At 55.7% G+C, this 22,655-nt stretch overlaps 1 protein-coding gene across 19 annotated transcripts in view; it reads left to right on the top strand.

Moving 5' to 3' along the window:
* The window catches only part of ank3b (ankyrin 3b), an 878,328-nt gene that overhangs the window by 213,881 nt on the left and 641,792 nt on the right, over positions 1–22,655 (top strand). For all 19 annotated transcript variants that reach the window (XM_085994929.1, XM_085994938.1, XM_085994933.1 and 16 more), the window contains exon 2: positions 20,174–20,275. In XM_085994929.1, the coding sequence (XP_085851055.1) occupies positions 20,174–20,275 (102 nt within the window). The remainder of the gene's footprint in view (positions 1–20,173; positions 20,276–22,655) is intronic.

The raw sequence follows: 22,655 nt of genomic DNA, 5'->3' as shown, positions 1-22,655 counted from the left end.
CCACTCACCCACGCTGCACGCTCCCCACTCGCCCACGGTCCCCGCTCGCCCACGCTGCACACTCCCCACTTGTCCACAGTCCCCGCTCACCCATGCTGCACACTCCCCACTCACCCACCCTCCCCGCTCACCCACGCTGCACACTCCCCACTCGCCCACGGTCCCCGCTCGCCCACACTGCACACTCCCCACTCGCCCACGGTCCCCGCTCACCCACGCTGCACACTCCCCACTCGCCCAAGGTCCCCGCTCACCCAAGCTGCACACTCCCCACTCGCCTCCGGTCCCCGCTCACCCATGCTGCACGCTCCCCACTCACCCACCCTCCCCGCTCACCCACGCTGCACACTCCCCACTCGCCCACGGTCCCCCCTCGCCCACACTGCACACTCCCCACTCGCCCACGGTCCCCGCTCAGCCACGCTACATACTCCCCACTCACCCACCCTCCCCGCTCACCCACGCTGCACACTCCCCACTCGCCTACGGTCCCCTCTCACCCACGCTGCACACTCCCCACTCGCCCACGGTCCCCGCTCACGCACGCTCCCCACTCGCCCATGGTCCCCGCTCGCTCATGCTGCACACTCGCCACTCACCCACGGTCCACGCTCATCCACGCTGCACACTCCCCAGTCGCCCACGGTCCCCACTCGCCCACACTCCCCACTCACCCACGGTCCCCACTCACCCACGGTCCCCGCTCACCCACACTGCACACTCCCCACTCGCCCACGGTCCCCGCTCGCCCACGGTCCCCGCTCACCCACGCTGCACACTCCCCACTCAGCCACCCTCCCCGCTCACCCACGCTGCACACTCCCCACTCGCCCACGGTCCCCGCTCACCCACGCTGCACACTCCCCACTCAGCCACGGTCCGCGCTCACCCATGATGCACACTCCCCACTCGCCCACGGTTCCCACTTGCCCATGCTGCACACTCCCCACTCGTCCACGGTCCCCGCTCGCCCACGGTCCCCGCGCACCCACGCTGCACACTCCCCACTCGCCCACGGTCCCCGCTCACCCACGCTGCACACTTCCCACTCGCCCACGGTCCCCGCTCGCCCATGCTGCACACTCCCCACTCGCCCACGGTCCCCGCTCACTCACGCTGCACACTCCCCACTCGCCCACGGTCCCCGCTCGCCCACGCTGCACACTCCCCACTTGTCCACAGTCGCCGCTCACCCACGCTGCACACTCCCCACTCACCCACGGTCCCCGCTCACCCACGCTGCACACTCCCCACTCGCCCATGGTCCCCACTCACCCACGCTGCACACTCCCCACTCGCCCACGGTCCCCACTCACCCACGCTGCACACTCCCCACTCGCCCACGGTCCCCGCTCACCCATGCTGCACACTCACCACTCGCCCACGGTCCCCACTCACCCACGCTGCACACTCCCCACTCACCCACAGTCCCCGCTCACCCACGCTCCCCACTCACGCACGGTCCCCGCTCACCCACGCTGCACACTCCCCACTCACCCACCCTCCCCGTTCACCCACGCTGCAGGCTCCCCAATCGCCCACGGTCCCCGCTCAACCACGCTGCACACTCCCCACTTGCCCACGGTCCCCGCTCGCCCACGGTCCCCGCTCACCCACGCTGCACACTCCCCACTCGCCCACGGCCCTGCTCACCCACGCTGCACGCTCCCCACTCGCCCACGGTCCCCGCTCACCCACTCTGCACGCTCCCCACACGCCCACGTACCCTGCTCACCCACGCTGCATGCTCCCCACTCGCCCACGGTCCCCGCTCACCCACGCTACACACTCCCCACTCGCCCACGGTCCCCGCTCACCCACGCTGCACACTGCCCACTCGCCCACAGTCCCTGCTCACCCACGCTGCACTCTCCCCACTCGCCCACGGTCCCCGCTCACCCACGCTGCACACACCCCACTCACCCACGGTCCCCGCTGGCCCATGCTGCACACTCCCCACTCACCCACGGCCCCGCTCACCCACGCTGCACGCTCCCCACTCACCCACGGTCTCCGCTCACCCACGCTGCACCCTCCCCACTCACCCACGGTCCCCGCTCACCCACGCTGCGCACTCCCCACTCACCCACGGTTCCCGCTAACCCGCTCTGCACGCTCCCCACTCGCCCACGTTCCCTGCTCACCCACGCTGCACGCTCCCCACTCGCCCACGGTCCCCGCTCACCCACGCTGCGCACTCCCCACTCAGCCACGGTCCCCGCTCGCCCACGCTGCAGACTCCCCACTCAGCCACGGTCCCCGCCCACACACGCTGCACACTCCCCACTCACCCACAGTCCCCGCTTGCCCACGCTGCATACTCCCCACTCGCCCACGGTCCCCGCTCACCCACGCTGCACACTCCCCACTCACCCACGGTCCCCACTCACCCACGCTGCACGCTCCCCACTCGCCCACGGTCCCCGCTCGCCCACGCTGCACACTCCCCACTTGTCCACAGTCCCCGCTCACCCATGCTGCACACTCCCCACTCACCCACCCTCCCCGCTCACCCACGCTGCACACTCCCCACTCGCCCACGGTCCCCGCTCGCCCACACTGCACACTCCCCACTCGCCCACGGTCCCCGCTCACCCACGCTGCACACTCCCCACTCGCCCACGGTCCCCGCTCACCCACACTGCACACTCCCCACTCGCCCACGGTCCCCGCTCACCCACACTGCACAATCCCCACTCGCCCACGGTCCCCGCTCACCCACGCTGCACACTCCCCACTCGCCCAAGGTCCCCGCTCACCCAAGCTGCACACTCCCCACTCGCCCCCGGTCCCCGCTCACCCATGCTGCACACTCCCCACTCACCCACCCTCCCTGCTCACCCACGCTGCACACTCCCCACTCGCCCACGGTCCCCCCTCGCCCACACTGCACACTCCCCACTCGCCCACGGTCCCCGCTCAGCCACGCTACATACTCCCCACTCACCCACCCTCCCCGCTCACCCACGCTGCACACTCCCCACTCGCCTACGGTCCCCTCTCACCCACGCTGCACACTCCCCACTCGCCCACGGTCCCCTCTCACGCACGCTCCCCACTCGCCCACGGTCCCCGCTCGCTCATGCTGCACACTCGCCACTCACCCACGGTCCACGCTCATCCACACTGCACACTCCCCAGTCGCCCACGGTCCCCACTCGCCCACACTCCCCACTCACCCACGGTCCCCACTCACCCACAGTCCCCGCTCACCCACACTGCACACTCCCCACTCGCCCACGGTCCCCGCTCACCCACGCTGCACACTCCCCACTCGCCCACGGTCCCCACTCACCCACGCTGCACACTCCCCACTCGCCCACGGTCCCCACTCACCCACGCTGCACACTCCCCACTCGCCCACGGTCCCCGCTCACCCATGCTGCACACTCCCCACTCGCCCACGGTCCCCACTCACCCACGTTGCACACTCCCCACTCGACCACGGTCCCCACTCACCCACACTGCACACTCCCCACTCACCCACAGTCCCCGCTCACCCACGCTCCCCACTCACCCACGGTCCCCGCTCACCCACGCTGCACACTCCCCACTCACCCACCCTCCCCGTTCACCCACGCTGCAGGCTCCCCAATCGCCCACGGTCCCCGCTCACCCACGCTGCACACTCCCCACTTGCCCACGGTCCCCGCTCGCCCACGGTCCCCGCTCACCCACGCTGCACACTCCCCACTCGCCCACGGCCCTGCTCACCCACGCTGCACGCTCCCCACTCGCCCACGGTCCCCGCTCACCCACTCTGCACGCTCCCCACTCGCCCACGTACCCTGCTCACCCACGCTGCATGCTCCCCACTCGCCCACGGTCCCCGCTCACCCACGCTACACACTCCCCACTTGCCCACGGTCCCCGCTCACCCACGCTGCACACTGCCCACTCGCCCACAGTCCCTGCTCACCCACGCTGCACTCTCCCCACTCGCCCACGGTCCCCGCTCACCCACGCTGCACACACCCCACTCACCCACGGTCCCCGCTCGCCCATGCTGCACACTCCCCACTCACCCACGGCCCCGCTCACCCACGCTGCACGCTCCCCACTCACCCACGGTCTCCGCTCACCCACGCTGCACCCTCCCCACTCACCCACGGTCCCCGCTCACCCACGCTGCGCACTCCCCACTCACCCACGGTTCCCGCTCACCCACTCTGCACGCTCCCCACTCGCCCACGTTCCCTGCTCACCCACGCTGCACGCTCCCCACTCGCCCACGGTCCCCGCTCACCCACGCTGCGCACTCCCCACTCAGGCACGGTCCCCGCTCGCCCACGCTGCAGACTCCCCACTCAGCCACGGTCCCCGCCCACACACGCTGCACACTCCCCACTCACCCACAGTCCCCGCTTGCCCACGCTGCACACTCCCCACTCGCCCACGGTCCCCGCTCACCCATGCTGCACACTCCCCACTCGCCCACGGTCCCCGCTCACCCACGCTGCACACTCCCCACTCGCCCACAGTCCCCGCTTGCCCACACTGCACACTCCCCACTCGCCCACGGTCCCCGCTCACCCATGCTGCACACTCCCCACTCGCCCACAGTCCCCGCTCGCCCACGCTGCACACTCCCCACTCGCCCACGGTGCCCGCTCACCCATGCTGCACACTCCCCACTCACCCACGGTCCCCGCTCACCCATGCTGCACACTCCCCACTCGCCCACGGTCCCCGCTCACCCACGCTGCACACTCCCCACTCGCCCACTGTCCCCGCTCACCCACGCTGCACACTCCCCACTCGCCCACGGTCCCCGCTCACCCACGCTGCTCACTCCCCACTCACCCACGGTCCCCACTCACCCACGCTGCACGCTCCCCACTCGCCCACGGTCCCCGCTCGCCCACGCTGCACTCTCCCCACTTGTCCACAGTCCCCGCTCACCCATGCTGCACACTCCCCACTCACCCACCCTCCCCGCTCACCCACGCTGCACACTCCCCACTCGCCCACGGTCCCCGCTCACCCACGCTGCACACTCCCCACTCACCCACCCTCCCCGCTCACCCACGCTGCACACTCCCCACTCGCCCACGGTCCCCGCTCACCCACACTGCACACTCCCCACTCGCCCACGGTCCCCGCTCACCCACGCTGCACACTCCCCACTCGCCCATGGTCCCCGCTCACCCAAGCTGCACACTCCCCACTCGCCCACGGTCCCCGCTCACCCATGCTGCACGCTCCCCACTCACCCACCCTCCCCGCTCACCCACGCTGCACACTCCCCACTCGCCCACAGTCCCCCCTCGCCCACACTGCACACTCCCCACTCGCCCACGGTCCCCGCTCACCCACGCTGCACACTCCCCACTCACCCACCCTCCCCGCTCACCCACGCTGCACACTCCCCACTCACCTACGGTCCCCTCTCACCGACGCTGCACACTCCCCACTGGCCCACGGTCCCCGCTCACGCACGCTCCCCACTCGCCCACGGTCCCCGCTCGCTCATGCTGCACACTCCCCACTCACCCACGGTCCACGCTCACCCACGCTGCACACTCCCCACTCGCCCACGGTCCCCACTCGCCCACACTCCCCACTCACCCATGGTCCCCGCTCACCCACGCTGCACACTCCCCACTCACCCACCCTCCCCGTTCACCCACGCTGCAGGCTCCCCAATCGCCCACGGTCCCCGCTCACCCACGCTGCACACTCCCCACTTGCCCACGGTCCCCGCTCGCCCACGGTCCCCGCTCACCCACGCTGCACACTCCCCACTCGCCCACGGCCCTGCTCACCCACGCTGCACGCTCCCCACTCGCCCACGGTCCCCGCTCACCCACTCTGCACGCTCCCCACTCGCCCACGTACCCTGCTCACCCACGCTGCATGCTCCCCACTCGCCCACGGTCCCCGCTCACTCACGCTACACACTCCCCACTCGCCCACGGTCCCCGCTCACCCACGCTGCACACTGCCCACTCGCCCACAGTCCCTGCTCACCCATGCTGCACTCTCCCCACTCGCCCACGGTCCCCGCTCACCCACGCTGCACACACCCCACTCACCCACGGTCCCCGCTCGCCCATGCTGCACACTCCCCACTCACCCACGGCCCCGCTCACCCACGCTGCACGCTCCCCACTCACCCACGGTCTCCGCTCACCCACGCTGCACCCTCCCCACTCACCCACGGTCCCCGCTCACCCACGCTGCGCACTCCCCACTCACCCACGGTTCCCGCTCACCCACTCTGCACGCTCCCCACTCGCCCACGTTCCCTGCTCACCCACGCTGCACGCTCCCCACTCGCCCACGGTCCCCGCTCACCCACGCTGCGCACTCCCCACTCAGCCACGGTCCCCGCTCGCCCACGCTGCAGACTCCCCACTCAGCCACGGTCCCCGCCCACACACGCTGCACACTCCCCACTCACCCACAGTCCCCGCTTGCCCACGCTGCACACTCCCCACTCGCCCACGGTCCCCGCTCACCCATGCTGCACACTCCCCACTCGCCCACGGTCCCCGCTCACCCACGCTGCACACTCCCCACTCGCCCACAGTCCCCGCTCGCCCACACTGCACACTCCCCACTCGCCCACGGTCCCCGCTCACCCATGCTGCACACTCCCCACTCGCCCACAGTCCCCGCTCGCCCACGCTGCACACTCCCCACTCGCCCACGGTGCCCGCTCACCCATGCTGCACACTCCCCACTCACCCACGGTCCCCGCTCACCCATGCTACACGGTCCCCGCTCACCCATGCTGCACACTCCCCACTCGCCCACGGTCCCGCTCACCCACGCTGCACACTCCCCACTCGCCCACGGTCCCCGCTCACCCACGCTGCACACTCCCCACTCGCCCACGGTCCCCGCTCACCCACGCTGCTCACTCCCTACTCACCCACGGTCCCCACTCACCCACGCTGCACGCTCCCCATTCGCCCACGGTCCCCGCTCGCCCACGCTGCACACTCCCCACTTGTCCACAGTCCCCGCTCACCCATGCTGCACACTCCCCACTCACCCACCCTCCCCGCTCACCCACGCTGCACACTCCCCACTCACCCACGGTCCCCGGTCACCCATGCTGCACACTCCCCACTCACCCACCCTCCCCGCTCACCCACGCTGCACACTCCCCACTCACCCACGGTCCCCGCTCACCCATGCTGCACACTCCCCACTCACCCACCCTCCCCGCTCACCCACGCTGCACACTCCCCACTCGCCCACGGTCCCCGCTCACCCACGCTGCACACTCCCCACTCACCCACCCTCCCCGCTCACCCACGCTGCACACTCCCCACTCGCCCACGGTCCCCGCTCACCCACACTGCACACTCCCCACTCGCCCACGGTCCCCGCTCACCCACGCTGCACACTCCCCACTCGCCCATGGTCCCCGCTCACCCAAGCTGCACACTCCCCACTCGCCCACGGTCCCCGCTCACCCATGCTGCACACTCCCCACTCGCCCACGGTCCCGCTCACCCACGCTGCACACTCCCCACTCGCCCACGGTCCCCGCTCACCCACGCTGCACACTCCCCACTCGCCCACGGTCCCCGCTCACCCACGCTGCTCACTCCCCACTCACCCACGGTCCCCACTCACCCACGCTGCACGCTCCCCATTCGCCCACGGTCCCCGCTCGCCCACGCTGCACACTCCCCACTTGTCCACAGTCCCCGCTCACCCATGCTGCACACTCCCCACTCACCCACCCTCCCCGCTCACCCACGCTGCACACTCCCCACTCACCCACGGTCCCCGGTCACCCATGCTGCACACTCCCCACTCACCCACCCTCCCCGCTCACCCACGCTGCACACTCCCCACTCACCCACGGTCCCCGCTCACCCATGCTGCACACTCCCCACTCACCCACCCTCCCCGCTCACCCACGCTGCACACTCCCCACTCGCCCACGGTCCCCGCTCACCCACGCTGCACACTCCCCACTCACCCACCCTCCCCGCTCACCCACGCTGCACACTCCCCACTCGCCCACGGTCCCCGCTCACCCACACTGCACACTCCCCACTCGCCCACGGTCCCCGCTCACCCACGCTGCACACTCCCCACTCGCCCATGGTCCCCGCTCACCCATGCTGCACACTCCCCACTCACCCACCCTCCCCGCTCACCCACGCTGCACACTCCCCACTCGCCCACAGTCCCCCCTCGCCCACACTGCACACTCCCCACTCGCCCACGGTCCCCGCTCACCCACGCTGCACACTCCCCACTCACCCACCCTCCCCGCTCACCCACGCTGCACACTCCCCACTCACCTACGGTCCCCTCTCACCGACGCTGCACACTCCCCACTCGCCCACGGTCCCCGCTCACGCACGCTCCCCACTCGCCCACGGTCCCCGCTCGCTCATGCTGCACACTCCCCACTCACCCACGGTCCACGCTCACCCACGCTGCACACTCCCCACTCGCCCACGGTCCCCACTCGCCCACACTCCCCACTCACCCATGGTCCCCGCTCACCCACGCTGCACACTCCCCACTCGCCCACGGTCCCCGCTCGCCCACGGTCCCCGCTCACCCACGCTGCACACTCCCCACTCAGCCACGGTCCCCGCTCACCCATGTTGCACACTCCCCACTCGCCCACGGTCCCCGCTTGCCCATGCTGCACACTCCCCACTCGTCCACGGTCCCCGCTCGCCCACGGTCCCCACTCACCCACGCTGCACACTCCCCACTCGCCCACGGTTCCCGCTCACCCACGCTGCACACTCCCCACTCGCCCACGGTTCCCGCTCACCCACGCTGCACACTCCCCACTCGCCCACGGTCCCCGCTCACCCATGCTGCGCACTCCCCAGTCACCCACCCTCCCCGCTCACCCAAGCTGCACACTCCCCACTCGCCCACGGTCCCCGCTCGCCCATGCTGCACACTCCCCACTCACCCACGGTCCCCGGTCACCCACGCTGCACACTCCCCACTCGCCCACGGTCCCCGCTCGCCCATGCTGCACACTCCCCACTCGCCCACGGTCCCCGCTCGCCCATGCTCACTGCTCCTCACTCAGTGCCCCGCCCACTGAATGTGGCCATCCAATAAGCAAGAGCCAGCAGCAGACCATTGCTTACACCAGTGAAGCTAATTAGATGAGAGAAGCTACAATTGGAATACAGATCGAGGAGCTGCACCTCGGGAAGCAGTGTCTCGCACAAAACACAGTGGCAATTTGGAGCAGCCAAAGGGCTGTGGATGCTGGGGGACAATTGGAGCTTTCAAGACTTGAGATCTACAGATATTTCTCAGGTATGGGTATCAAGGGATATGGAGCAAAGGTGGGAGAATGGAGTTGAGGTGTAGATCAGCCATGATCTAATTGAGTGGGGGAACAGGCCGAGGGGTTGAATGGCCTATTCCTGTTCCTAATCTCCCTAACAGAAGAACTGCATGCGGCTCGTGAGATGTGGGTTGGCCACTCCGACTACACAGTGTTTACTTTCTGGTTTAAAAAAATCAGCGCATTACAAAACACATTCCACACAGCAGTCTCCTCAAAAAGGCCGACACAGAGATCAAATTCAGTGTTTCCTGTGTGTAATTCTCACTCTCTAATCAATTGAATTTTATTACTGTAAAATTAATCACTGTATCAAAACGTAAACTTGTTAAAGTGTAGTCCATGCACTTTTGTAATGACATAGCTTAGCATGGATACGCCTGGGTAGATGTATGAAGTGTTTGTCGTTCAGTGCTTAGATCAAACAATGCGCGGTATAATTAAGCAACATTCTTTTTAATTACCAGAAAAGATATCGGCCAGCATAAACCACGTTGATTCATACCTGTATAATCACAGTCCTTCCGGTGATTGAAATAACCGTGCAAAAAATCAAAAGTGAGCTGCTGGTTTCACTCCATAAATGGTAGTGAAAAATAAGAAGTCATTTTAGATTTTTGGTGAATTTTTGCACTCGTCAAAGCAAAGGAAGTTAGCACTGGGGAAATGGAACACTTTCCCGTTTCAGGCATCCAGCTTATCAGCATCAAGAACTCCCCAAGTCAGCTATCGTAGCAGTTTGATACAGAGTAAAGCTGCCTCAACTCTGCCCAACTACACGTTGCAGGTTCAAGATCAGAAAGGCACCACCGCTGAACCAATGTCACACTTAATCTACCAGCTGTGACTCACACGTGCACCTGATTGGCTCAAATGCCATATTCATAAAGGAGCGCCAAATCACAACTAAACAACAACTTGCATTTATATAGCGCCTTTAACGAAGTAAAACGTCCCAAGGCACTTCATGCAAGCGTTATTAGACAAATTTTGACACCGAGCCACATAACGAGATTAGGGCAGTGAAGAGGTAGGTTTTAAGAAGCGTCTTAAAGGAGGAAAGAGGGGTAACGAGGCGGAGAGGTTCAGGGAGAGTTCCAGAGCAGGCAGCAAGCACGGAACTGAAAATCAGATCTGGAAAAGAAATTGCGAGGGCTGCGGATCAAGCGCGCCCGACTGTCCAGTCCACCCTCCCGTTGGGCAAAGCTCCGAGCTGGGAGCACTAGCTTGTAAAATGAACCCCGCGGTGCTAGCCCATCTCCGAAACAAATCTGAATATGGCAACAAGTCACCTTTAATTCTTCAAAATGCAGATGCTCAGGAGAGATTCCAACCTGAAAATTTTATTTAGGGGCTTTTATCGAAAGAGGAGGACTTTTTGAAATAACATTTATAACAAAATTGTGGTAGACTCACTTTTTCTGTCGCCAGCACAGATGGGTATATTGGCTATTGATCACTGTTGGAAATGGCGTGCCAGCGTTACCTCAGACATAAAGTTTTCATTTTGCATCCCATTCTCTGTCAAGGATGAGGATTCTCCTGGAGGCAAGAGCAGTTAATAAGCACTTTAAAAAAATATTTTGAACAGACTACAGTATTGCGAATACCTCAGTATAATACTTCAGAAAGTAAAGTGTTATGCTGCATTTAACTATTAATGATACAAAGGCCCTTCCTAATGGTGTGACCTTTTGGTACTCTCTGCTAAAAACTGGACATTAGCTGAGTATTGTACAACCTCTACATTACATGGTTATTAGCTGGAATGTAGGCATTTTTTTTTATTTGTTCATGGGATGTGGGCGTCGCTGGCAAGGCCAGCATTTATTGTCCATTCCTAATTGTCCTTGAGAAGATGGTGGTGAGCCGCCGCCTTGAACCGCTGCAGTCCGTGTGGTGAAGGTACTCCCACAGTGCTGTTAGGGAGGGAGTTCCAGGATTTTGACCCAACGACGATGAAGGATCGGCGATATATTTCCAAGTCAGAATGGTGTGTGACTTGGAGGGGATGGTGTTCCCATACGCCTGCTGCCCTTATCCTTCTAGGTCATATAAGTTGCAGGTTTGGGAGATGCTGTCGAAGAAGCCTTGGCGAGTTGCTGCATTGCATCTTGTAGATGGTACACACTGCAGCCACGGTGCGCCGGTGGTGGAGGGAGTGAATGTTTAAGGTGGTGGATGGGGTGCCAATCAAGCGGGCTGCTTTGACCTGGATGGTGACGAGCTTCTTGAGTGTTGTTGGAGCTGCACTCATCCAGGCAAGAGGAGAGTATTCCATCACATTCCTGACTTGTGCCTTGTAGATGGTGGAAAGGGAGAGTCGCTCTCCACAGAATACCCAGCCTCTGACCTGCTCTTGTAGCCACAGTATTTATGTGGCTGGTCCAGTTAAGTTTCTGGTTAACGGTGACCCCCAGGATGTTGATGATGGGGGATTCGGCGATGGTAATGCTGTTGAATGTCAAGGGGTAGTGGTTAGACTCTCCCTTGTTGGAGATAGTCTTTGCCTGGCACAAATTTTAGTTGCCAATTATCAGCCCAAGCCTGAATATTGTTCAGGTCTTGTTGCATACGGGCATAGACTGCTTCATTATCTGAGGAGTTGCGAATGGAACTGAACACTGTGCAGTCATCAGCGAACATCCCCACTTCTGAGCCTATGATGGAGGGAAGGTCATTGATGAAGCAGCTGAAGATGGTTGGGCCTAGGACCTGAGATGCCCTGAGGAACTCCTGCAGCGATGTCCTGTGATGATTGGCCTCCAGCAACCACAACCATCTTTCTTTGTAGTAGGTATGACTCCAGCCAGTGGAGAGTTTTCCCCCCGATTTCCATTGACTTCAATTTTACTAGGGCTCCTTGGTGCCACATTCGGTCAAATGCTGCCTTGATGTCTAGGGCAGTCGCTCTCACCTCACCCAGATTTATTTAATTAACTGAATTTAAATTCCCAAGCTGCCGTGGTGGGATTTGAACTCACGTCTCACGTTCTGTTTGACTTAATACCGTGCGCCCAGAAAACTTCTCCAGAGTAGAGGCTACATATGGGCCAGAGCCAGGGCTTCAGCTTGGTGCCGACCCAGGCAAATATAATCGAATCATCGATACATTAGATTTGTTCTCTTGTCGGTGGATTTTAATGAAATGGAACAAAAAGGAAAGCACTGTGATATTACTCTGCCCCTGTCTGCATGTTATAGATCTACAAGGTTGGCCCCACTCTACTTTCTGTAGTTCGGATGCAGTCAGCTTAAAAATAATTAGGACCCCAATATACATTGGCGCCATACCATGATGGAAGCTTACAAGAATTGGTTTTGTCTGCTTCATTGAATCATTACTGTGCGACCGAGGAAAGTATTTTCTAAATGGCGAAAAGCTAGGAACTGTAGGGGTCCACGTACAGAAAACACTAAAAGCTAGTGGACAGGTACAAAAAATAATTAAAAATGCTAACAGAATGCTTAACTCAAGGGGGCTGGAATACAAAGGGGTGAAAGTTAATCTGTAGTTCTTTAAAGCTCTGGTCTGATCCCATCTGTAGCACTGCGTTCAGTCTGGGCTCCACACCTCAGGAAGGATATATTGGCCTTGGAGGGGGTGCAGCGCAGATTCACCAGAATAATACCGGGGCTAAAAGGGTCAAATTATGAGGACAGGTTGCATAGACTAGACTTGTATTCCCTTCAATATAGAAGATTAAAGGATGATCTAATTGAGATGTTTAAGATGATCAAAGCATGCGATAGGGTAGATAGAGAGAAACCATTTCCTCTGGTGGGGGAGTCCAGAACAACGGGGCATAACCTTAAAATTAGAGCTAGGCCATATGGCGGTGATGTCAGAAAGCACTTCTTCACACAAAGGGTAGTGAAAATCTGGAGCACTCCCAACACCCCCCCCCCGCCCACCAAAAAAAGCATTGAAAATTTCACAACTGAGAGTGATAGATTTTTGTTAGGTAAGGAACCAAGGCAGGTAGATGGAGTTAAGATACAGATCAGCCATGATCTAATTGAATGGCGGAACAGGGTCAAGTGGCTGAATGGCCTACCCTTGTTCCTATGTTCCTTCCTATGATAGGTTGTCTCCTGCAGTTTCCAGTACAATGTGTAAAATGAGGCCATATTGCACAATATTAAGAAAAATACCTCGTATGATGCACAGCCCACTACCGCCACAAAGGTACAGCGACACTGCAGCAGTGCGATGTAAGTAATCGTATTATAGATAAATGTGACTCTTTCCTATGAACCCTGTCAATCTCGTGTTGTGTGCATAACATTTGTATTGTACTCACATTGATTATGCGTGTAATATTTTCTGTCAAAATGCAGTGATACAACAAAAGTGCAGCCTGGATGTAACAGCCTTTAATCTCTTGCTGGCCCGTCATTTTGGTTCTATGTCAGACGTAGACCCACAGCCATATTAAATGGTCAAGCTTTATTAACGTCAAAAATAAATAAATAGTATAGTATTTATTGGACTATGAAAGGCTAGCTGCTACACCCTGGCAATGGAGCATTGTTTGTGAGCATGAAAGAAAGAAAGACTTGCATTCATACAGCGCCTTTCCTGACCACCAGACGTCCCAAAGCGCTTTACAGCCGATGAAGTACTTTTTGAAGTGTAGTCACTGTTGTAATGTAGGAAATGCAGCAGCTAATTTGCGCACAGCAAGCTCCTACAAACAGCAATGGGCCAGAAATTCGGGTCCAAATGCGTGAGTACGGTCTGGGTACTCACGCATCTGGCCGGTGGAAATGCCGGCATTCAGCATGCACAGTGCATGCGGGGAACGCCGGCATTTCCAGTCCTCTGAACGAAGGGGTTCAGAGGCACAGCGCGTGCGACTGCACAGGCAGCGCTTGCACAGTGAACTTCGTCGATTTCATTCATGGATTCAGTGAGGGTAAGTCCTTACAAGTTACACTTGAAAAAAGCATGTGTAAAGTTGTTCCAAGGCTGCGGAGGAAGATATATTTTATCGTGGAGCTTCTGAAAGGCAATATTTTTGTTTGGGAAAGGGAGGGAAGTTATTTTAAGAAATTTTAAGTAAGTTTTAAAGTTTAAATTTTTTTTTTTAAACGGGTTTTCAGTACGGTAGGTAGAAGGAGCAATTGTGGCTGTGTGAATTGAATGTGAAAATGAGTGTTCTAAAATGAGTAATGTAACATTTCCAGCACTTTTAAGAAAGAAACCTTTCATCAGTAATAAGTAATTATGTATGTATGTCCGCATATATTCCTTTACGTATATGTATGTATGTTTTATATTCCTTTACTTATGTGTATGAATGTATGTTTTTAATTATGATTTTCCAATAAGTTACTTTCTCTGAAAGTCATAATTAAATAATACATTCATACACATAAGTAAAGGAATATATACATAACACGCAAAGGAATATATACAGACATACATACTTTCAGAAGCTCCACGATAAGAAATATCTTCCTCCGCAGCCTCTGGAGCAACTGTACCCATGCTTTTTTCATGTGTAAGTTGTAAGGACTTGACCTCACTGAAAGCATGAATGAAAGCGGCGAATTTTACTGCGCACGCGCTGCCTGTGCAGTCGCATGCGTTCTGCCTCTGAACCCCTTCGTTCAGAGGACAGGAAATGCCGGTTTTCCCCACATGCACTGTGCATGCTGAAAACCGGCATTTCCTCCGGCCAGACGCGTAAGTACCCCGACCGTACTCGCGCATTTGGAAGGGAATTACTGGGCCAACATTTTACATGTCAATAAAATGAAAAATTTAACAATTGCACGATTTGCCCCCTCGCATCTGCGACTGAGGGTCCAAGGAGGTGCATTGCGCAAGAGGTCATCGTCGTACGTATCCTCACACTGTTCCCTTTCGGGAACTGTATGAAGTGGTGGAAGGATTTATGGCCGTGATTAACGCTCATTCCGTGACCGTAACCATCTTTGAACCAGCCATTAGGGTGGTTAGTCCTATGGCGTGAGGGTTTTACGGGCTCCCACAACCCATCTGAGGGGGGGGGCCACCCACACCCACGGACGCAAGTATCCCGCTGGATGTCCACCCAGAATTTATAGTTGGAGCTCCGACTCCACTTGCCGGGACTGTCTGGAGTGGGGTTCGAAACCCTACTCCTTCTGGCCCAGCGGCAGGGATGCTTACTGCTACGCAAAAGGCCCACTCCGCACAAAAGGTGACACCCATACGTTTCCTGCGCCTTTTCCCTCCTCGTGACTGGAGCCCTATGCTGCCACTTGAAAGACCAAGCTATCATCTGCCCTTTTTGCGGCGCCTTTGACTTCTCATTACCAATGATGAGCAGGCACTGCGCCTCCACCTCCTTGAGGAGATTGCTGAGGTCATCATCAGTTCAATTGTGAGTTCTTTTAATGCCGTGAATTGTGCTCATTCCAGCCATTTCACTTTGCTAATCGGATTGGGCCTTTGGCATAGCGGTAGGATCCCCGCCGCTGGGCCAGATCAGGGTAGGGTTTTGAACCCTGCTCCAGACAGTCCCGGCAAGTGGAGTCGGAGCTCCGGCTCTAAATTCTGGGTTGACATCCAGTGGGATATTTGCGTCCGTGGGTGTGGGTGGCCCCCCCTCCTTGTATAGCTTGTGGGAGCCCGGAAAACCCTCCCGCCATAGGACTAACCGCCCTAATGGCTGGTTCAAAGATGGTTACGGTCACGGAATGAGCGTTAATCATGGCCATAAATCCTTCCGCCACTTCATACAGTTCCCCAAAGGGAACAGTGTGAAGACACGTATGACGACGACATTGCTAAATAAATAAATGGAATTTAAAAAATTCTTTTAGGGCTTTTAAAAGTCTTTAAATTGCTTTAATTCTGTTTAAAACTACTTCAGATTCTTCAAAATAATGTAAACGTTTTTAAAAGTTTATAAAAGTTACCAAAATCTTCAAAAAACTTCCAAAAACCTATTTAAACTGCTGCTTTGCATGTAAAAATGCTTAGCAGCTTGGCAGAAACATTGGGGGCGTGTCCTGTTAAACTGAGACCTCAAGGGGCGTGTCTCAGTTGCACAGCGCGCTACAGGCTTCGCGCTGGCTGCACTCCTGGGCGGCGTGACATCATACGCTGCCCGGGATTCTTCTTTTTCAAAATCGAATTCCAGGCGTCCCTGGAGGTCAACGGCCAGCGCGTCGGGTAAGTGCATATCAGGGGCTTGCACGCGCGGCAAGCCCCCGATCTGAATTTCTGGCCCATTGTGATCATGACCAGATAATCTGTTTTAATGATGTTGATTGAGGGATAAATATTGGCCAGAACACTGGAGTTACCTCCCCTGCTTCGCAATAGTGCCATGGGATCCTTTACGAAAGACAGCACCTCCAACAGTGCAGCACTCCCTCAGCACGGCACTGGAGTGTTAGCCTAGATTTTTTTTGTGCTCAGGTTCCTGGAGTGGGACTTGAACCCACGACCTTCTGACTCAGGTGCTATCTGTTAGCCACGGCTGGCATTGTAGTACTTTGATCTCAGTATTAGTGTCTCCAAATTACTATCTATAGCAAAACGCACACCAGTGTTTATACAAGTGTCATTTCCTTTTGGCGCTTTTTGCGAGGGGAGCTACATTTTTTGTGCTCTTCAAAATAAGGAAAGCGAAATAATGGAAGATATTCCACTTTTTGCATTTATTGTCAGCATCAAGCACTGAAAGGTCTTGATATAACTAGCTGCCTGTCTGTCTCCTCCGATCTCAAACTGAATTCCCACATCACCTGCATTGCTAAAACGGTCTCCAAGAAGCTTGGTTTCATCTTACACACCATACACTGCTTCTCACTGCTTGGATGTGCCAGCTCTGGCTCAGTTGGTAGCACTCGCGCCTCTGAGTCAGAAGATTGTGTGTTCAAGTCCCACTTCAGAGATTTGAGTACAAAATCTAGGCTAACACTGCAGTACTGAGGGAGTGCTGCACTGTTGGAGGTGCCGTCTTTCGGATGTAAAAGATCCCATGGCATTGTTTCGAAGAAGAGCAGCAGAGTTCTTCCAGGTGTCCTGCCGAGTAATTATCCCTCAGCCAACCCCACTATAAGAAAACAGATTTCAATAACAATTTGTATTTATATAGCACCTTTAACATAGTCAAATGTCTCAAGGCCTTTCACAGGAGCGTTACCAAACAAAATTTGACACCGAGCCACATGAGATATTAGGACAGGTGACCAAAAGCTTGGTCAAAGAGGTAGATTTTATGGAGTGTCTTAAAGGAGGAGAGTGAGGCGGAGAGGTTTAGGGAGGGAATTCCAGAGCTTAGGGCCTCTGCAGCTGAAGGCATGACCACCAATGGTGGAGCGATTGAAAACTGGAGATGTGCAAGAGGCCAGAATTGGAGGAGCACAGAGATCTCGGAGAGTTATAGGGCTATAGGAGGTTACAGAGGCCATGGAGGGATTTGAAAACAAGGATGAGAATTTTAAAATCAAGGTGTTGCCAGCCCAGGAGCCAATGTAGGTCAGTGAGCACAGGGGTGATGGATGAACAGGACTTGGTGCGAGTTAGGATACGGGCAGCAGAGTTTTGGATGAGCTCAAGTTTATGTCGAGTGCAAGGTGGAAGCCGGACGAGGTGAGTATTGAATATTCGAGTCTGCATGGGTGAGGGTTTCAGCAGCAGGTGAGCTGAGGCAGGGGTGGAGATGGGAGATGTTACAGAGGTGGAAATTGGCGGTCTTGGTAATCGAGAGTATATGTGGTTGGAAGCTTAGCTCAGGGTCAAATCGGACCCCAAAGGTTGCAAACAGTCTGGTTCTGCCTTCGACAGTTGCCAGCGAGAGGGATAGAGTCGGTGCTGAGGGAACAGAGTTCATGGCGGGGACTGAAGACAATGGCTTCAGACTTCCCAATATTTAATTTGAGGAGATTTCTGCTCATCCAATACTTGATGTCGGACAAACAGTGTGACAAATCAGAGGCAGTGGAGGGGTCGATAGAGGTGGTGGTAAGGTAGAGCTGGGTGTCATCAGCGTACATATGGAACCTGAGATGTTTCAGATGATGTCGCCAAGGGGCAGCATGTAGATCATTTGCCGTTTGTGAGACCTTGTACACAAATTGACTACCACATTCCCTACATTACAACAGTGACTACAATTCAAGTACTTAATTGGCTGTAAAGCACTTTGGGATGTCCTGAGGACATGAAAGGCATTATATAAATGCAAGTCTTTCTTTCTCTCACCACCTCTTAATAATCTCTATAAAACCAAGTCTGTCCATAAACACTGACTTGCGCTGAAGATTGGGAGTGGGGTGTGGTGGGGTGGGCAAGGGGGAGAGCATATGTGTGCTTATGTACGACCAAACCAATAAAAGGAAAGGCTTTAATGCAGTAAAGTTCGAAGTCAATTTAACCAAGTAATTTGATTGGTATTCCAACTCCTACACAGCAGAGGTCTTGGTTGGCGATGGTCAGAATGACTTATATTAACTTCATAAGGACTTCTCCAGAGTTGTGGTATTGGGAGGCAAGAAGGGAGTACTTGTTTGAGTCCTCGCAGTTGCCCTCACTATTTCATCCAGATGTATTTTTAGCTGTCAGGAGGACGAGAGTGTATCTAAACAACAGCGTTTTGCAAAATGCCTGGATTTTTGTAGAGTAAAAATGGCCGAAAGCGCGATCTGGTTCTTAGTTTGACGCAGCATGTGGCAGTGGTAACTTCTGCGGGTTTTGAGACGACTCAGATAATGGAGCTGAAAGGAGAAATGGGCCTTATTGTGAGCCCAGTGTTATCAGTAGAAAACATATTCTTGTTGGATGCTGTATGCTGTCTCTCACATATGGAGAGAAGACCATAGAAGGGTTTCTGTAATTCTAACTGAAACTACTGTAACTGCATCACAGTAGGCAATCGGATATAGAGTTGGAATCGGTCACTGTAGCACGCTGTCTTGCTACGACATTCTGAGACGCTTCTCCTTATGCTTCCTCTATCGATGAGGGAACCTCAAACAATATAGGTTAGAACTGAACTAGTGATAACGTAAATTATTCATTTTAATATTTATGAAGAAGTAAACGCTGGAAAGTATCAGTATTCACTTGGAAAACAAGCCCTCAAAGTAACTTCCGGCTGATAGATCGACGTTTGCTGCCTGTTTTTAGGCAGATGTGCACAACAGTTTTCAGCTTAAGTGAGAATGTGGAGATAACCTTCATAACACCCTGGGCCACTGGAGCCTGCTCCACTCTGCCGAGTTTTCCTGCTCCCCCTCTCCAACTTAGCAAACCTGCTTTAACTATTCACACCTTCTCTGGATCTCGTATATTTATATTTCTCTAATTTCGCTCCTGCCTCCTTTTGTCTTGCACTATTTTTGCTTCTGTCATTGAGCCCATTCCAGCTCTCCACCCAATCACTTTACAGCTCATTATTCATTCTTATTCTTTTCTGGTGTATATGTTTTCTTCCTTTCCCTCACTCTTCTGAGTTGTTCACCTGTAATAACTTCCAGTTCTGATGAAGGGCTATACCTGAAACATCCTTTCTATACAGATATTGCCTGGCTTGATGAGTGTTTCCAGAATTGTCTGTTTTTGTTTTTGAACTTAATAATGCTTTCTGTCTGCAACGCAGCAGTAACACTTCATGTTAATTCATGCATAACGTTACTGCACCATCATGTAGTAATCACCTATTCCTATAATGACTTTGTCTCCACGTATATTTCGGAAGTTCTGCTGAGAGCATAGGAGATAGAACAGAGGGAAAACACAGCCAGTGGGAATTTCATCTGACTAAATTGTCCTTTCCCTGTTAAAAGTTGCCCACAGAATGTAGACAGCCCTCAGCAATAGGGTTGCAATCACTTTTGTCCAATTAAACACTTTTTTTCCCTCTTTTTAAATAGACTGACACCAACGCAAGCTACTTACGAGCTGCTCGAGCTGGCAACTTGGAAAAGGCCCTTGACTATATCAAAGCTGGAGTCGACATAAACATCTGCAACCAGGTTTGTGAACTCCTCACGGATTTCAGTTTTATTTGAGTTATGTGACGGTTTTGGTTCATCACCGAAGTACTATAAAATCTGATGTCTATGACGCTCCCTTGCTTTACATTCAGAAACCTACCTATTGGATCAGTTTGTGAACAACACATCCACATTTAGAGAATACAAAACTCACAGGCCTAGAAATTCAGTCGCGTTTGCGCCCACTTATGGGCTATAGAGTGGTTTGCGCCGGAAGTTTTTTCGCGCCCGAAATTCAGTTGGTCCGTAACATCGACGTTAGCCGGTAGCGCTGCGCCGGCACCGATGATGTCATCGGTGTGCGCAGCGCCCCGGTTCCAATGCAATTCCGGTCCAACCGCCAAATTCAGTTGCGGCCGCCTCTCCTGTGGCGGCCGCAAACAGCGTTTGCAAAACGGTGCCTTGCAGCTCCGAGAGGCCGGCGCATAAAGGTGGAGGGGCGGCCGGCGGCCGCCTGGCCGCACCTCCCTCCCCGGACTCCTGCACCACCCTCCCGCGGCATTGGTGTGTCACTCCCGCGAGCCCGGCACTTCTCCGTGGTGCCGGGCTCATTTGCCGGGGGAATCCAGCGGTGATCTCACGGCTGCAGGCAGCTCCTCCTTAAGAGAAGGAGGAGGCCTGCAGTACCCCAGCCTGCCGCACCGCATCGGGTGCCGCAGCGGCAGCTGGACGCCTGAAACTGACATTCTTCGCCCCAAACGAGGCGGCCAAACCCTCCAATAGCGCCCGCCTCCGTGTTGGGGCGGCGCAACTGAATTTCAGGCGGGCGCTACGGGAATCCGGCCGAGCGCTAAATTTCGGGCGCTAAAGACCTGGCGGGGCTATACCTAATTTCTAGGCCACAGAGTATCATGCTCGCAAGAGGGTGTGTCATTCATAGACCAGATCTTGCAACACTTGATTATTAAACAGCACTCTGGTGTGATATTCTTAGACTCAGTGGGACCACCAAGGAAAGAAAACATCTCAGATAATTCTATCTGCATGTCATTATACCTAACCTGTTCCCTGTGCTCCAAATAAAAATCTAAGTGTCAGCCTTATCTCAGTGTTATCACTCTCGCCCCGAGTCAGAAGGTCATGGGTTCAAGTCCCACTCCTGAGACTTGAGCACAAAAATCTAAGCTCACACTCCAGTGCAGTGCTGAGGGAGTGCTGCACTGTGGGTGGTGCCGTCTTTCGGTTGAGATGTTAAATCAAAGCCCTGTCTACCCTCTAAGGTGTACATAAACGATCCCACTGCACTATTCAAAGAAGAGCAGGGGAGTTTTCTCAGTGTCCTGGTCAACACTTATCCTTCAACCAACATCTAAAACATCAGCTGATCATTGCTGTTTGTGGGAGCTTGCTGTGCGCAAATTGGCTGCTGTGTTTTTTACATTACAACAGTGACTACACTTCAAAAGTGTGCCATTGGCTGTGAAGCACTATGGGCCGTCCTGAGGCTGTGAAAGGCACTATATAAATGCAAGTCTTTTTTTCTAAAATAGATGCACTTCCATTTGTTGTATCTGAATCAGAAGCTTTTTCCATCTCAGTAGAGAGCAGCATGCGTGGCATCTTCCTAATCCTCCCAGATTCAGTGCTAATTCTGCACAATTTAAAATAATGGATTAGCAGTGATCTTTCTGTGCCTCTGATTTTGCTGAATTGATCCTATTTTCAGAAATTACACAGTATCTATGACACAGAAAGAGGTTGGCAAGGGTACCAGATGAGGGCGATGTTCCAGACATGGAATGTGGGTGTGGTGAAGGACGAGGATGGATTAGTCAATCATATGAAATGTGGTAAAGAGGGTGACGAGGAGACCGGCACGGGTCACAGTTGCACAAGATGGTCATTGGTGACTTTGATCCAGTGCTGTCTCAGTGTTGATGATGGTATAGAACCCAAATTGGAGGAACACAATTAAAGAGTGGTGAAAGAGATGGGCAGAGAGTAGTGAAGCGATGATGCACTCCAAGACCTTAAAGAGGAAGGGTAGGTTGGACTTGGTGCTGTAGTTCAGGAGAACAGAGTGGTTGAGTATTGACTAAGAAGGGGCAGTTTTAAAGAGGCATTAATGATGCCTGAGGAAAGGGAGAGGTTGGCAAGCATTGGGCCAGGGTGCTTAGGAACTGGGTTAGGAGGAGATTGAGGGAGTAGGATGATCCTGGAATAAATCCCTCGGCCTCCAGCTTTCCTTCCTGCTTTCAAAAGGCTCCTTTTCTTTGACTATAAATTAGGGGGAAGGAAGTGTAGTGGTTATGTTACTGGACTAGTATTCCAGAGGCCTGGACTAATGATCCAGAGAATGTTCAAATCTCACCATCGTGGATTAAAAATTTGATTTCAGTTTAAATATCTGGCAATAAAA

Source organism: Somniosus microcephalus, chromosome 8, assembly GCF_052327205.1.
Source record: "Somniosus microcephalus isolate GS21.2 chromosome 8, FLI_Smic_1.0, whole genome shotgun sequence".
NCBI lineage: Eukaryota > Metazoa > Chordata > Chondrichthyes > Squaliformes > Somniosidae > Somniosus > Somniosus microcephalus.
This window is presented reverse-complemented; position numbering and strand designations above follow the sequence as displayed.